Source organism: Cyprinus carpio, chromosome B1 (genome assembly GCF_018340385.1).
Source record: "Cyprinus carpio isolate SPL01 chromosome B1, ASM1834038v1, whole genome shotgun sequence".
NCBI classification, from domain to species: Eukaryota; Metazoa; Chordata; class Actinopteri; order Cypriniformes; family Cyprinidae; genus Cyprinus; species Cyprinus carpio.
Window position 1 is genome coordinate 417340 of NC_056597.1, and position 18923 is coordinate 436262.

An 18923-nucleotide genomic window follows, 5' to 3' on the forward strand; every position below is an offset into this window, starting at 1 on the left:
AGAAAAACATCACTGTCCAAAAAGTTTGGGGTTGGTAAGAATTTTTGCTGCTTTTAATTTTACCATATATTGAAATTACACTTACTTTCTGTCAAAAGTTTGGAATAATTACTATTTTAATTTGTTTGAAAGAAAAAGAAATATATTATGCACACCCAAGACTGCATTTATTGTGGGTTAGGAAAAAAAAAGAGGGTAATAAAATATAACATTGTGAACACATTATAGCACTTAAACAACTGATTAAAAGCATTTACACAATTAGCTGTGTACTATTAAAATAAATTAAAAAGAGAGTAAGAGAAATATGCAGATTTGTGACGATGATCAAAGCACAATGTCATTAAACAAAATACTAAAGCATAGTTCCCCCAAAAATCGTCATCATCTTCTCAGCTTCATACGTTATTCCAAACCCGCATGACTTTAATCTTATATTTTGTATGGATAAAACAGGACACTCTTATTCAAAAATACCATCCCATTCCTGTGTCTCAAGAAGATGAAAGCCTGATTACGACAACATGAGGGGTGAGTAAAATGAAATTGCATTGCTCTCTACTTAGGTGCACGCCCCCATCTTGACCTGACCCCAGAAGTCGAGGAAGTCGAACACGCGCAAACACAGCACTGCAACCCAGCACCCCGGTTCAAGAAGTGAGAGGCCGCAGAAGCACAGCCGTAACTCTAACTGTCCCCGGGGAGTGCTTCATACATGCAAAACAGCCCCATGCCACAAGGGAAGGTCTTATTAAAAACACCAAAGAGTAAAGAGTGTAGCCTAAGAGAGAAAAGATAAGATTGCATGCAAAGCCTAATTAGTAAAGAAGACCTTCTTTCCCACTTCTCTTGTCTCTCACTATCTGAGTGCATACGGAGACAAGTAAAGAAGGAGAATCGGGATTGTGAGCACAGTGAGAGAGCGCCATGTGTGAGCGCATAAAGTTGTGTGTGCAGCCCCATCACCGCCCATACGAGAGACTCCAGGTGGTGGATCTTCAGAAAGATCATCACCTCCCCATAAGAACTCAACAAACGCCCAGCACCAATACACAGGAGCCTCTTCAATTGTTTATCGCATCATCAGAATACTTAATGACTGCAAAATGAAGAAATGCACCCCAAGCCTGATCGCAAAACATCTTGGACACACAACACTCATTATAGTGGATCCCAAACAGATGTCTTTAGTCGTATTGGCATCATCGCTTCATAATTCTCTGGGCCGACTTTATAAAATATGTATCAATTAATGCCATAAAGCAGCACTGTTGCTATGCAGCACAATCATTAAAAGCCCACCAGCAACAAACTGCATCCCAATACGAACTGTTAAAGAAATCCCAACCCACCTTGGTACCCCAAACTAGAGGCGTGCAGTGTGGATTACTCAGGGGTCTGAACACACACACGACGCACAATACGCCGCCCAGCATGGTGCTCTACCCATTTTGTTCCTCGGTCTTCTTATTTCGAACATCGCTAGCTCAACATTATTTCTTTATCATTCTCTCTCTCATTTTTCTTTTGCTATCACAGTCTCAGTTTTAATTTCCTCCGTCTTCTTTGTCTCCGTTTTTCTCCTCCTTCCACGGGCTAAAACAGTAGAGGAACCATTAGGCGATATAGCAGTAGTCCCAGAAACAGCTTTGATCATCTGTTCATTAGATCACATAGAATATCATGGAAAGAGAGGGATATCGAATGCAGGGGATGAGCGTTGGAGCATTTTCAAGAGGATGCACGCAAATTTGTAATATCAGAATGTTTTGCACCCACAAAACTCAATCATAAAAAATCAATTTTACCACTTACATTTTACTCTGACTTCTGAATTTTCAATATTCAATAAAAAAAAGAAATATTGCTTCATTTAAAACATTTATTTCTTAAATCATACACTTGTTGACCAGATAAAAAAAAAAAAAAAAAAAAAGAAAAGAGAAAACAAAATATTTTTTGCTCTTTTAATTGGGCTATGAAACCTACTCTACCTTCCTTCAAAATTTGTTAGTGGCAGTTGAAAAACTTTTACCAGTAATATTGTGAAAATATTATCACAGTTAAAAATAAAGTGTTTTCTATTTTAATATATTTTAAAAATGTTATTTATTCCTGTGATAGCAAAGATGAATCTTCAGTGTCACACTTGATCATTTTAGAATTTTTTTTTCTAATATGCTAATTTGCGGCTTATTGATATCATTCTTGAAAACAGTGGCGCTGCTGAATATTTTGCGGAAATTGTGATACGCTTTCATTTTTTTTGTAACTCTTTGCTATCACTTTTCATCAATTAAATTAATAAAACTATTCATTTGTTTCCTTTAATTTCTCTCTGTAAACATTTTCTTTGATGATGGGAGTTCAAAAGAAGAAGCATTTATTTAAAAATATTAGATCTTTGTAATATTATGAATATATTCACTGTCACTTGATCAATTTAATGCATCCTTGTTGAAAAACAAATATTACAAAGATAGCATCTTTACGACCCTGAATGTAATGTTATTTATGTGAAACGTTTATATCAAACTGAAAGGTACTGTATTTGTCGTCTCTTTTTGGCTTCGTAAAGGGATCATTCATCTCACAGGCTGGACCATACAACATTACTTCTGCTTTTGGAATTTCACAATGTCTTTTAATCTCTTCCCATCCCAGAGAGAAATGCACAGGAGCCCAGACCCATGTGCTGTATGTTATTATATAGGACAAAGCCAGTGTCCTCCACTTACAGCAGTCGCAAATGGTTCACCCTTCTGTTCTCTCAGGATGACATGACGTCCACCAATATCCCCATTTCCAGATCCCCCTGAGGCTTTTTTTCATCCTGGCCAATGGAAAATGAATGATTGAAACCATATCAATTTTCTTCTTGAAGCAATCCATACGTGGACTGTAATGACATAACGCCAGAGGCCTGTCAACTAGGGCACAACTCCCCAGGCTTGTTTGGGGCCAAGGAACCAGATTCAGGTGTCATGTTGATGAAAATTGAGGTGGTCACATCCAAATGGCAGCATGTAAATCATCGTTTCAAAGTGCTTTGTCAATATGAAGACTTGACCAAACCACAGTACAGGCCTACACAGATACACACATTTGTGTATACACTTATGCGTTTACATATACTTTTTATGTTTTTTAGAAAAAGTCTTGTATCAGTGCAGCATTAATCTGATCAAAAATACAGTAAAAGAGTAATATAAATAAAATACAGTATTAAAACAATTTGAGATTTTTTTTTTTTTAATGTAATTTATTCTTCTTCGTATCACGATCCTTAAGAAATCATTCCAGCTGATTTGGTACTTCAGTTTAGTGCCAATTATTATTGGCACTCCAAAATTAGTTCTATACCTTGCATTTAATAATGTTTAAAAACATTGATTAGATTAGTGGATCAAGGTTTCCACACAACTATTAAGCAGCAAAAACTGTTAAAAAAATGTTTTCAACATTGTTAAAAATAAGAAATGTTTCTTAAGCACCAAATTATGATTTCTAAAGGCTCATGAGATACTGAAGACTGGAGTAATGGCTGCTGAAGATGAATCAAATAATAATTAATAAGGAATAAATTACTTTTTTAAAATAAATTCAAATAGAAACCAGATTAGTTTAATATTGCACAATATTACTGTTTGTACCAATTTATTCTGTATATTATTGCAAATAAATGCAGACATGGCGTGCATAAGAGACTTTTTCAAAAACTTTTAAAAAATCTGAATTATTCCAAACTTTTAACCAGCCATGTACTTTCAACATATAGTCAAATTAAGTGTCAGACTGTTTTCATTAAAAAACAATTTGGTATGTTAATTAAGCCGTTTTTCTCGGTGGGAACAGTTAACTGGCCCTCACAATGTGCTGCAGCTGATTTTAGGTTTAACTATCATTGTGGGGGACATTTGGACCCCCCCCAACAATGTAGGCTAAATGTGACCTACACACAACAAAGCGCGAGGACCTGCTGTTACGGCTCAGGACAATCATTCTTTCTAACACTATAACCTTCAGTCAGTCATTTACTTTAACATTCATCCATCTCTCATACTCACGTATACACTCAAATCCATTAAGACTCAGGAAGCTGGGATAGCTGGCGTTAAAGTTATGAGTCATTAAAGAGTAAATCTGAGACAGATCAGACCTTAAGACATCACTGGAAAATGCAATACCGTTATACACTCAAGTGCAGCTCTGGTGTAGAAACACACACACACACACACACACACACACACACACACACACACACACACACACACACACACACACACACACACACACACACACACACACACACACACACACACACACACAGTTTTTTGACTGGTAGGTAGATGCTCTTACACCCTGGAGGCAGTCTGACCCAATTCTGCCTCAGAGAAGAAGATGCTAAGGAATCTTTTTCCCCCTCCTCTTTTTCCTCCTGTTTCTCTCTCCTTCTGTTTCTCGCGTTCGCTGCAAATTATGCATGCGATAGTGACAGTTTAAAACAATAATATTACAAATAAAGAAACAGAGGTGTTGGTGTGAGAAAGTGTGTAAATTATGGAGAGCTAGAAGGGGAGGTGTGAGGTGGGGACAAATGCTGATGTAAGGTTTAAGGTTTCACATCGATGAAATGAGGGGGGGTTTCTATAAAGCCGCATGCACCCTGCTGCACAAGAAAACAGCGGTACTGCACCTCCTCGTTTCCAGCACCCACCCAGGTTTACCTCACCGTTCGTGTCTCTTTTTTTAATCCCCTCCGAGTCTTTCTTTGTTTAAAGTGGGGGGTGGATAGGAATGATGAAAGATATCTACCTCTGTGACTTACTTGAGTATGTCTGTCTCTACACTTTGTCTGTGATAAATAATGATCGACTGCACACTCCCCTCGCCCTCCTCCACGGCAGAACACTCTCTTGACGGTGCTCGTGGACCACCGAGATTGTTCCCTCAAGGAAGGGGACGCAGATGATTCAGGAGGAACATCAAACAGACCACCACCACACATTTATGAAATATTAATAAAAAGGCATCCCTCTTACATAATATACAATGCTTATGTAAGAGCTCTATTTAAGTAGAGGATATTGTCTAATGAAGAAGCAGGGAAGAGCCCTATGTGTCGGTTCCATTGATTAGGCTACAGCTGAGATAACTAATATGATCAGTGTTGCCAAAGTCCGGCGGAATTGGGCTACTTTAACTCTCTGCAGGTTGTGTCTCATGTCCCACCGCGGGTTGAAGCAACCCCAGTAGTGAGTATTTAGACCCTGGCATGTGAATTGTACCAGGGAAACCCAGTCAAAAAACGTGGATTTTATTTTACCCCACGGATTTTTTACTGGGGACCTCCCTCGAAACGCGACTGGGCTAGTAATGGGCTAGTTTTGAGTAGCAATCAGCAGGTTTTGTTTTGAAAACCTGGCAACCCTGAATATGATCCTTGGTAATGAAGCAACCTGGACAGGGAGCCATGAATCTGAGCAAGTTCTCATATCGACTATTGAGTAAACTGAATCTGAAAAATTTATTTGGAATTTGCAGCTGGTGGGTCAATCTTGAAAAAAAAATTTTAGATGGGAAGCTTGTCTTAATCGATTAGCTCTATACCAAGCTAGGATAAACTGTTAAGTTGCTATAGCGAAGGCTAACTAAATTATACTTAAATAGGCGTATGTAAAACTTAAAAGAAAGAAAATAAAAAGCTTACTCATAACAGAAATTAGAAATTGACAAAAGCTACAAAAGTACAAAAGAGGTACAGAAATTAATAAAAACATAAACCAATTCTGTCAATGGCAAAATGTTATAAGATAAAATGAAAAATTTTCAATTAATGTTGTGTTGCTTGCAATATATATGATAGTGATAAAAAGGTGAAAGTGACGTGACATACAGCCAAGTATGGTGACCCATACTCAGAATCCGTGCTCTGCATTTAACCCATCCAAAGTGTACACACACAGCATTGAACACACACACAGAGCAGTGGGCAGCCTTTTATGCTGCAGTGCCTGGGGAGCAGTTGGGGTCTAAGTGCCTTGCTCAAGAGCACCTCAGTCGTGGTATTGCCGGCCCAAGACTCGAACCCACAACCTTAGGGTTAGGAGTCAAACTCTCTAACCATTAGGCCACAACTTACCTGTATGTAGTATCTGCCTATTTTAAAATATATACCTATTTTGAACATATTTTCTTAAGAATGGTTGTCAATAAAATATTCTTTATGGCAGCAGAATTATTTTACAGCATCCACCAGCAGGGTTTGGGCCATACTAGTCAGTCAAACCATGATCCTTTATTTGGACCAGATTCAAGTAAGAGTGGATTTTCAATCTGTTTGCTTTCAGTCTGAAGGTATAATTTACGATTTGTATTAAGTTAATGAGCATTCCATTTTGGATGACATAACAATCAATACATTTAAGACCTTACAATCCATATTTGCATCCACTACAAATCACCATGGCAGAACATCAATTACTTAAACTATAGAGATTCTATTTTAAAAAGTAACTTACTTTGGACAAGTGCCCTCATGCGTAACTATAAGTTTTACTTATTTGTATAATAGTTACGAGAAGTAGCTAGGACATATGTTCATTTTTTGATTTTTGAATAGCCAAATCAGTTGAACAGTCTAATTTTTGTGCTCCTAAAGTCCGCATAAAATGACTGTTTTTCAGACAGATTTCCCCATCTTCATTTGGTCAGATGGAAAATGGTTTTATTGAGTGTGTGGTTACAGCAACTACCAGCAGGCCATGCTAACCACCAAAAACCTGAGCTAAGATATTGAGAAAGTAACATCAAACAAACCCTAAAATAGATGATAGGTCTACTGTTGTTTTCAATAGTAGGCCTCTATTCTCTAGTGGATTAGACCACTGGAGTGAACAGAGGAAATGAGAGAAAGCTTTCAACAAAATATCCCTGTTGTTGGGAACAATCTCTCTCTTAGACTTGTGCAAAAAACATGCTTACAAACACACAGCAAAATCAGTGTTTCTGTCGGCCTGGTAATGCTACGGTTACTGGCTCTCTCCTTTGATAAGTTTCCTAATGAGGCTGTATAAATTTGAAGTTTTCTCTCTGAATATTAATAGCATATATCATTGGCGCTGTTGTTTCTGTTGCTTCCATGGAGCTGATTTACATATGAAAAATGGAAGCTTTCTGAAAACAGAATTTCTGAAGTTTTTGACCCAAAAGCGCCCCCCAGATACCTCGAGAATCCACATCAAACATGCTCCTCTCTCCCTCTCTTCCTCTCTCTCTGTTCCACATGTACACGCTCACTCACTAGGGGACACAAGCACAGCCAACGCATTTTTTAGGTCCCATGACATCATCTCTGTCAGATTTTCAAAATACCTGTAGTTGCTTTCTTTCATGGCTGGCATACGCTATGAGTGGAATCATTTTTTAGCTGAAGTTGTCATAATGATTCAAATGAGAGACTTTGGATCACACCCCCGTATTCACTGCTAACCATTGGGGTGTTTAAAACCAGAATCACGATAATCTTTGATGATGTGTTTTTTGATAGCATTTTATGCTTTGAAAATTCCTGCAGAAAGCTACATAATCATACTAGAACTATACAAACCAGACAGCCCGTGACTTTCCTGGGGCTTCTACTGTAAGAAGAGGAATGTGATGAATAAACTATTTTTGATCTCTGGGTCTGCAATTACGGTATTAGAAATGTGTGCAAAGCTCACTCTCTCTGTATAACTCTCAATTTTTTGTGCATAGGAGTGTCTTGCATACTGACATTAAGCTGTGAAGGCTAAAGGAGAGCCTGCACTTTGATATATAAAAGTTAGATGGTGATGTCCTCCAAGAAATCCCTTATGTTGTCATCATTTAGTGTAATGTTGTGGAAATAAAAGGTTCAGTTACGTACTATATAAGAAAAAAACTATTTAAACTATTTAATTTTAAGAAAAAATTATTTTTTTAATTAATTAATTAAATTTTTTTAAAAATGTTTTTTTTCTGCATGTTTCTGCATGTTGGTTGCACTAAAAGTTTTTCCAATATTAATAAACTGCTGTGAAGCAGTTAAGCTGTATTTTTTTTCTAAGAAATAAAATTTAGGATTTTACATTAGCATTTAGCAGACACTTTTATCCAAAGCAATCTCTACTTAAGAGGAACAAAAAAGCACCACATGTAAGAAACTAACCATATTTTGTAATACACAATGCCAGGATTATTAGACAACTAGATTAGATTAGGTTTAGATTAACAAAATTTTAGCACTCCAATCATTTTAGAATTTCCTTTAATGAGAGGCTTTTTCTTCTCATTATTTCTTAATGCTCTACCAAAAATAAATAAATAAATAAATAAATAAATAATCAATCATGTATCTGACTGTATAAATTGCATTTTTTTTTTTACAAAACTTTTCAATAAATCAATAGATAAGACAAAAAAAATAGTGTCATGCATGGTCCCAAAAGCATTCCCTATGGCAGGGGGTTTCTCAAACCTCCTCCATGAAGTACCTCCAACATTGCACGCTTTGTATGTCTCCCCATATTCTGACACACACCCATTTCAGGTCTCTGCAGTCTCTCCCACTAATGAGCTGGATGAGGCTAAGTCAAGTATGATGTACTGAGGGAGACACGCAAAAATGTTACAGGGCAAGGAATACTCCAGGCTCAAAATCTGAGAACCACTGTCCTATGGCATTTTTTAATGGTGATCTCTATCTCCCAGATCACACTGTCTCAGCAGCAGGTGACAACATTTTCTCAAAGTGAGCAACACAATAATGTTCCTCTTGAAAACTGAAAATAAAAAGAATTGTTTATCCTTGTGAGATTTCTAGGAAGCCTCTATAGCAAGTGTGTTTTGTGTGTGTAATGCGTTCAGCTCCCCTCCTGTTGCTTATGGAGTGCAGCTTGGGTCTTATGTGCTGCATGGCTCAGTAATCCCAGTGCTGATCACAAGCTACCGCGTCTCTCTCCTGCGGGATTTAAGCGCGACACACAATGTGAAGTGACATGTGATTTCATTGAAGACAGCTCACCGTCAGACTACACTGGTCTAATCTCCCGTGCAGTCACGAACCACAGCACCAACAAAGCCTGGGGTGAGAATAATAAATAAAGCAGGAGGAAACTCTGAAAAAGAAAGCATTCTGTGCAAGAGATGGGTTACACATAGTTTTTTGTTATTTTGGAAGCAACAAAAAACACTATTTTTAATGCCCATTAAAAATTCCCTTGTGCCCTTGATAACATCATGCAAGCTCTCACCAAGACCCATTGATTGGGGTCTGTCCTCTCTCACCTTATTCTATTTCCCTTTTAGGAATACATTAAGCCTTCATAAAACTCTTTTTATAAGAGCAGTTTTGTCATATGATGCATCGACTGGCTGAGCGCTTAGCCGACACATAAGCCACTTTTATCCAAACCACTGTGTGTAAAAGTGCAGGAACCAAACTTCTTACAAAAAAGTTAAGGTCTCCTCATGGCTGAAGGCAATGTGCCAGGAACCATGATGGTCATGTGAACTAGTTATGATGTGAATTACAAAACTAATGACTGAAATCATGCCTGCTTTTTGGAGTCCCATTCAGAACAGCAGTGAACTTCCAGGCAGGAAACATTCCAGAAATTTTTTGAATTAGAGGAGGCAAAGCTCAGCAGACCAAAACGCATGATGCGTTCAAGCTGCTGTTCATTAGTGAACAGAAGTTTTAGGTGCAAAAACTACTTTTAAATTAAATATCTGTCATTTTAATAACATAACAAGGACTGAAAAATTAGAAACTTTATTTTTCTATTGTAAAAGTGCCCCTTGTAATCAGCTGTGAAAAAAAAAGGCCTGTAGTGCATTCAGTTTTTAATCTTGATTTTCAGCATGATTAAATTGTTTCGGAATGAATGAATGCATAAACAAACAAACAAATAAATTAAATTTTCAATATATCTGAACTGATACTTTTTATTTTTTAGCTATGATTCATAGCTATGATATAGGGTCAGTGCATCTAATGCAAACTGTTTTCACTAGAAATCACTTTTCTGATAAATGACAAAAATGTATCATAATACAGAACTATATTATTTAACACAAAATATAAAACTGACATAGTCACAGCCCTTGAGTAATACATGAAAAAGTCAATTCAATTTTGTAAGTTTATTTAATTTAATTTAGTTTAATTTAATTTAATTTAATTTAATTTAATTTAATTTAATTTAATTTTATTTTATTTTATTTTATTTTATTTTATTTTATTTGTATGTTGTAAGTATGGTACCAAAAATATAATGGAAAGACAAAATAAAGGTAGAAAATAAATACATTTTGACCACATTTATGATCACAAATGTTATTTTCTTGAACTTATGATCTTACACAATTTGTGTAAATGGACTACCTTTATGCATTGTAGGGTTACAAATAATGAGTAGCACATTAGCATACAATGTAATTTATATAGGTTAACCAAAGAACAATAAACTGAGTACTTTCACACTACAATAGGCAGTTTTGTTTACCTCAATCAAAGTAAAAATGTTGAAGTTCCATAACAAAACTGTAGCAGGAAACACAGTAGTCTAAGTCAAGACATGTCTGTCAATATAAATGTCAACATCTGATAGTAGGAATAACTTCCCTGTAGCGTAAACATACGATAGGGGGTTGTTTTCGTAGGGGCATGTATACTAATAAAACATATAAAGTCTTGAATTCACTGCTGTTTGCTTGAAATAAAAGTGTTTAGAAAATGAATTCATATAAATGTTTGCCATCATATTTGCACACAGGGGTATCCTCATTGGAGATCTCCATGATGATGTTCTCTCATTCTTAAATTTGGGCCCAAATGTTCTGCCCTGATGAACTCACAGGCTGGCCTTTAATTTACTACATGAGTGAGATATGTCTCGTGGCTTGGTGCGATTCCCAACAAATCTGCAAAGCCTTGCGACTTTTCAGGCGGGCAATCCTTGTTGTTCCCAGTCCCAAACTAAAAGAGAGATCGGGATCCCAGTCCGGGAGACCTCCGCTTTTGAGTTCAACACACCTGGAGCCAGCTAATTCCCTCATCCATCTCAAACACGTTAGAAAAAAAATAGACCCTACAAAAAGAAGGCAGTTTTGGACATCTGTGGTTTTCCACCAGGGGACTGTTTTCTCATAATGGATTGTTAGTGATGTTGCTGTTCATCTTTGCCAGGCACAAGGTATAGTAACATTTTCTTCAATGACACTGTGAAATTGTGCTTGAAAGCAGGTGTTAAGGAATCAGATTCAAAAGTCTATATAAAGACTGGGAAAAGGATACTATATTCCCTTAGACCCTAAACAGCTTAGTCTATGTTGAGTCAGCATTCGATTTCAGTATGTTTCACTGATTCATGGACTGCATCTAAGGTTGAAATCAATTTCTAAAAGTGCTATTCTGCATAATCAAATTTCTGGTTATTTCCAAAGGCAGTTTGCTTATGATTGGCTTAAAACCCACTTTTCGTTATTGTCAACCACAGTTCTGAAACCAATAACAACTTCATATGTTTTTGTAGGGGGAGTGTTGTAAACAGCACTGGCAGCCTCAGCTTGAGTTTGGCTGTAGTACAAACAAACTAATATCTCTATAGACCAGACTGAGATCCCATTAGCTTCTTCATTTCAGGCTTATAAAAGTGATTCAATTGCTATTTCCCAGCACTGCAACACCTTCATGCAAATCAACTGTGAGATCTCACATTTCTGGGAATTCACACTTTCCTTTTTAAAATTACTGTGAAAACAAAGGCCTAAACAGAAGATGTCTTTTACAAATATGTTACACAGAAAGTAAATATATAGTTTGGTACAGTAGTTTCTTGTTTATTAATTCAACTAATATTCTTTCTTCTTTTTAAATATCTACTTTTTTCTGTTTCCCAAAGATACCTTGTACAGTTTAATAAGTCTCTCAGCTTCTGACGATTCTTAAGTGAGTATTTTCAGGCTCAGAGCTCAAAAATGCACATAGAGTCACGATGTACAATCACTATTTTAAGAAACTGCAATATTAAAAGTGAAAACAACTGTTACCTAGAGATAGTGTTGCTACTGTAAGCTTGACTGTCATCACAAATATAATGGATCTTAACAGTATGATATTTGTTTTACAAGCTTGTTAAAGGCTTCAGATTTTAACTGTGGTCTCCAGTGACCCTGTGCACCATTCAGAACTTAACTTAGAATGGTTTAAAATGAATATTAACTGAGGTAGCAAAGACCATCAGAAAGTAGTTATAATATATTAATATATACTGCTTTATTTTTACATATATTTTTTTTTTTTCAAGATATGCTTTTAAATATTGGCTCGAGTTTCAAAAACAAGCTGAAATAGTCAAAGTTATAAAAAATATATTTTATTAATGCATGTTGTGATCTTTTAGTGAGCTAATCCATGAGCATGTAAATTTGTCATAACAAATGTCATAACTCGATCTTCTGGTGATAATGAGTTCTCTCTGGGGATGTATGCAAAACATTTTAAATGCTTTAGTAAGCTTGCTCATGTCATAAACAAAAAAAAGTCCCAATTTCCTTTAGTACACTTAGTTTCTTTTTCGATAATCTGTTACACTCGGATGCATGTCACAAAAGGAAGGAAAAGATATATTGATATTTATGTTTCATTGCAACTTTAAAAAGTAAGATAGATATATAGATAGATAGATAGATAGATAGATAGATAGATGATAGATAGATAGATAGGTGCTATTCAAACTCACAGACAGAATGATGTGATGTGACCCTGCTGCACTTTAGCAGCTTGACAAAGTTGACCTGGTCAATTTGCTCTAAAGTCTGAAGTTCTCTTCCCTGCTTTGCACAGATGATGCTCTCCCCTCCCCTGACCCCGAGCCAGCCCCACCAAGCCTGGATGATGTGATTGATGCAGTGAAGGCAGCATTTGAGCAGGCAGTACAGATCTCGACAACCGGCAAAGTACGCGAGGCCTTGGAGCAGGTCGAAGGTGAACTCTCACCACCGAAGACTCCAGAAGAGCAGTCTCCAGTGGTAGAGACCACAGTTGATTATATAACAGAAGTAGCAGCTAAAGAGGAGGCATTGGGCTTACTGCAGGAGAGACTTGATGCTCATTTGTTAGAATCAAGTGAACAGACATTTGAGGAACCAGCTCAAGAAGGTTTGACAAAAGATATTGAGCCTGCAGAGGAGATTCAAGGACTGAAACCTCAGGACGAATCATCAATTTCAGAGCCAGATGAGAAATCAGTTATAAAACCAGGAGAGTTGGTCCTTGAGGCAGTAGATTCAGTTCAGGAACCAGTTTTGCAAGACCCTGAGATTGCTGAAGTGGGTGAAGCAATGACTGAGGAAAGCCATGCAGATAAATCACCTGTCCAGATGTATCCTGATACACAAAAAGAAAAACAATCAGAAAGAGTAGCTGCAGAAATGCAAGTGGTTGACGATGCAGAAGAGCCAGAACAGGGATTAATTGAGAAGGAGGCTCAGTTGTCTGAGATGGAAGAGAAAACTGCAAAGGGGGAAATAGAGAAAGTAGAGGTGACGATAAGTAGGGGAAAAGTTAAACTAGAAGGACAACAAGAAGAAGAATCTGTGGAAAGGCAAGATACAGAATGGGATAAAGAATCAGAGCATAGTCAAGAGGAATGGCAGGCAGTAACAGCACAGATGGGTCCAGATGGTGGTGTATTTGATATGGATGAAGTAGAACAGGAAGAGGAAGAACAGGAAGTAGTGAAGACTGAAGAAGGTGTGATTGAAGTTGAAGCAAGGAGAGAGGAGGTAGAGGCTGTATCTGAGGCACAGTTCCAGAAGGTTTCAAGAGAGAAGGAGGTTCATCCAACTGACAAAACAGTACTGGAGAAAACTCAACAGGAACCAGGTAATGAACTTAAAATTAATGTGCATTTACCACCCAAGACAACTTCATACCAATAAAGGTTATAAATTTCAACCTCTAAATACTAAATGACAATTTTTGCTTTCTGTTAGAGGCATAACATTTTCTAGACCAGTTGTACGCCACAGAAGCAAAATATTTAGTTAGCTATGGTTTCCCAATTGTGATGATGTTTCTCGCTGCAAACCTAATGCAATTAGACTTTCACTGTCTGATCTTTGCACTTACAATAATACAGCAAAGGAACAAAGCTTCCTAAGGGCATCCCTTCAGTTTATAACAGCGAAAAGACTCTAAACATGTATCTCTGGAGATGTCTGGCTCCTGGGTGCACTCTGAGTCATCTATCCACCATTAATTACACAGTCACACTGAAATATGCTGAAATAAACTGCTCACTCAGGCTGTGCACGATGGGGATTTAGATGGTATTGTTTTATTTCAATTCTGGGCTGAATAGTTTGTAGAATTTTTCTAAACAGAACAGAACAGAACAGAACAGAATAGAATAGAATAGAATAGAATAGAATAGAATAGAGTAGAATAGAATAGAAACAGAACAGAACAGCAAAACAGCAGTTGTTTTCTTTAATCAAAGGATAAGTATCTTTTTGGGAGTATGGAGAATAATTAAGCCCACACAAACACCTGCAAACACTAATAATATCTCCTTCTACATGAGGAAAAGGTCACCAAAACAAATTTAAATAACTGAAAAACGAAATTTCCTGTCAGTGTCATTTTATAGCCTGATGTCAGTAGTCATATGTATTTGCACATAACATTTAAACATACATTTTACTATGTTTTGGATATGTGCTGAACATACAATATGGCCATATTAACAGAATTTAGAGCATAAAAGTATTTATAAAAGTAAGTATTTATTACATCAGCTTTTTAAATCTTTATATTGTAAATGTAATAGTATTCATATGTATTTTGCATAACGTATTTATACATTATACAGTTTATGTTGTTTTTTAGATATACAAATATGCATAGACACACTGCCAATTCTGTAATAAATCTATGGTTATAATCCACTCCCCTGCCCCAAAACTCGACAGTATGTCCAAATATTAGGACAGATAAATGTGATAAAAGTGATATATAATTTTTAGTTTGGAAATACTTCTTTTTTCAGTTACATTGTATTTTTATCTATATATATATTTTATTAGGAGTTATAGTATATTATATTGAATAAAAAATAAAGTGTTTTTATAGCTAAATGTATAAATATAAGTAATCAAATTAGGATAAAAGCGTGAGTGTGGTGTGCGCATGTGTGACACAAACACACACACTACACATTCATTTTACATACTGTAATTCAATATTCTATTAACCTAAAAGCATTCATTAAAACTTTTGTATGCCTCATTGTAAGATATTATTCTGACACATGTAAGGAGTAACATTTTGGAATCTGTACCTAATATACATGAAATGTTTGTGTGTTAGAACCCACACTCCAGTGAGCAAATATCCTGTACTATATTGATTACTAATGAGATCATGTTGCATTTTAAGATCTGCCTATATTTTTTATTACACAAATGAGAGTGTGGTCTGTTTTGGTGTCTGTCCAAAAGCTCCAGAGGCCACTTCTAATGAAAACCACTGTCCTAATAGTTTCTGTCCTGTGATTGTACACACAGAAACACATTTCATCCTGTGATAACTTTAAGATACCCTAAAATCTTAATTCCCACACAACATGGACTTTACCCTCAATCCTCCTAAAAGCACTTCATGATCCACTGAGGAAAATGGCCCGCTGTCACAGTTGGTGTAGTCAGATAAAGCGACTTCTCATTTCTGTGCATGGGATAAATTGTGTCAAATGTGCGTCTGTTGTATAATTGAGTAGTGATGTTTGAAGATGTTTTATGTGAAAGTTACAATTCACCAGGCTTCATTAAAACCAGTCATTAGTTGCTTACCAATGTCTTTGCGCATTTAGGTCTGGGGAAAATTTCCAACATCGTAGTAAAAAATGCTTCACATACAATATATAGCGAATAAAAGTAATCTATCCACTGACAAACAAACATCTCTTTGCCAAAGCTTCTAGGAACCTATATTGTACTCTTTTTATACCTAGTCGCTGTGTCTCACACATTTAAGTATATACTGTGAGAGCGTCATTTAAATTCCATACGTATCCTCCAGCTCTCATCTCATCTTTCTTCTGCAATTTTCACCACTCTGTTAAATGTCTCCCTATTTCACAACAGAGGTCACCGTGGATACTCAGGGACCAATTAAGCTGCAGGAGCCTGTTATTACGAAGTCAAAAGCAACAGGCGGTGAGACTTTTAATGACACAAATTCCTGTCAAACCTTCAGTTGCCTGCTGTCTATTTGTAACACTATGAATGTGTGGAAACTTCTTCAGATTTTACAGGTAAAACACATGAGGCCAGTGATGTAAATGAGATTATCACCTCCAGAGACCCGAACAAGAACAATCAGGGTGTACCAGTGTTGATGAACACTGTTGAGGAGCTCCAACCAACACCAGTTCTCAAACTGAGGCTTGGAGATACTGATGCACCAGTGGAGGAACATGTTGACTCTACACGTACGTATGTCAACTACATAAATATAATTTAAACACTCCATATTTAAATGTTAATTAAACAAACTTGCAAAACTATTTTGAAAACACATACAACCTCTCATCAATGTCGGTTTGATAGTCTGAGTACATCTTTCAGTAACATCTGGATATACAGTATGCTGAAACATGCTGTATTTGTATATGATATGATATGATATGATATGATATGATATGATATGATATGATATGATATAATATGATATAATATATATGATATGATATACTCCACCCCGACTGTAATTGAGCAATTCAGAATTATTATTTTTTAATCAAGATCGTTCTAGACCACAAGCCAATTGTTTATTGATTAAAACAACAGCAAAATCACCTAAATTAATGTTTTACTCAAAATAACTGCACTTAGACATTCTGATAACACAGTTGCAAAATCGCAAATGTTATAAAAATAACTAGAGAATAAAACAACATATTATTTAGTTGTTGCCAATCAGTATTTTCTTAAGGTCGAGCACCTGCCACTGACTATTTGTTTAAAAATATATATATATTTTTGAAGAGTTTTACTATTTTGTGCTCTATTTGTGGAAGGTGCCAGATGGTAGTCTCTACAGAGAGGCACACCTGCGCATTTCTCTTTTTGATTTATTTAACTTTCTATATTTGACAGTACTTTCTCTTTCACGCTTCAGAGACCAAAGCCATAGGGCAGGAAACATGGAAGATAGGAGCCATAGCAGCAGCTTTCTTTCTCATTCTGCAAACTGCTGTCACCATTGTCTACATTCTGAAGTGCAGGCGAAAGGCAAATAGGTTTGTGTGTGCTTTGTAAGACTATAAGGAGTTTTGAAAGGAGAAGTGGTTATTGGAACAACTGCAATAACTGATGTGATATATATTATATGTACAATATAGACATACATCTATACAGAGTGTTAAGAAGTACTTAACACACACACACAAATGATTTTATTAAAAGTGACCTATAGAACAAGATCCCTAAGACTCAAACCCACAAGTGAACTACAGGAACATTGGTTTAATGAGTTTTAATCCTTGTCTGATAGCTTTGAAGCCACCTATACCATTCAAACATTTGGGGTTGGTGAGATTTTTATTGTTTTTTTTTAAAGATTCTCCAATGCTCACCAAGGCTACATTTATTTAATCAAAAAACAGTGAAAACAGTAATATTCTGAAATATTATTACAATTTAAAATAGCTTTTTCTATTTCAACATATATGTTGTAAGTGATCAATAGAAAGAAGAACAGCATTTATTGAAACAGAAATATTTTCTAACACTATAAATGCCCTTACTGTCATTTTATTAATTTAATGGTCCCTGCTGAATAAAAAATATTTAAAAACAAATAAAAATAAATTATGTAATAATAATAATAATTATTATTATTATTTTTATTGACCCCAAACTTTTGAAGAGTAGTGTATATTTATGCTCCTAAAATTTTATGTAAATTTATTTTACTTTTATAACATACTTTAGCAGATAAATGCAGTTAAAATTAATCAGTTGTCTTCTGGGAAAAAAATATTGATGACTTTCAGTACATTGCACTCATAGTCATAGTCAAAGTGTTTTCCTACAAAATGCTCCCTACAGCATCGAAACAATGATATCTGAAAAGTGGGGGACACATTATAAGCCTTATTGTGACTCATGAATATTTTATGATGATATAAAGTTTGCACGTGGGTGAGTGTGTGGGAGAATGGGTTGAATTGAGAGATTTCTAAGAATTATAATGATTGAATGAGAACGGTCCTCGCCCTAAAACCACCTGCCTATGGCTAATGATAGATTCTGATACTGAAAGATCTAAGTTAATAATAGGGTTGTTAGCAGCAGTGTGGCCTCAAAGAACCTGTGTTGCGCGCGGAAAACGGAGGCATAGACTGTGATTGCAAACAACACAGATACCACCATCCAATCGATGAACAGTGGAGTATATATGATCACACACATACTCCCCCGGATTATAAGAAATATCATAAAAGCACACACACCATCTACACGTACACAACAAATAACACACAACACACACCCAACAACACATTATATCACCTATGCATCGGACTGAATTGTTGTGTTACAGAAATGCTGTAGACGACCTTCCAGAGTACGCATGTTAGGTCCAGTAGATGTAGGTTGAGGACGTCGCGTAGACAAACTATCCACACTGGATTCCCACAGCGGAGAATTCGTCCTATGACCCCAGAACCCTGTTGTTTAGCATGCTGACCTAAGGAGAATGGGTTTGTAGATGTGCAGTGTGTGGTAAATGACTGCGGGTCTGACTGTGTGGAATCTGTGTGTTTGTGTTATATGGTATCGATATGATCTGGTTATCCTTGACGCAAATGTCACTCTAGTTTTATTTCTTC

At 36.3% G+C, this 18923-nt stretch overlaps 1 protein-coding gene across 1 annotated transcript; it reads left to right on the forward strand.

Moving 5' to 3' along the window:
* Positions 1–524: 524 nt before the first annotated feature.
* Positions 525–18433, forward strand: LOC122136037 (probable serine/threonine-protein kinase kinX). Its single transcript, XM_042717561.1, has 6 exons — positions 525–531; positions 12872–13912; positions 16174–16245; positions 16335–16520; positions 17210–17330; positions 18385–18433. Exons 1-6 carry the CDS (start codon positions 525–527, stop codon positions 18431–18433), a joined length of 1476 nt encoding a protein of 491 aa, XP_042573495.1.
* Positions 18434–18923: the final 490 nt, after the last annotated feature.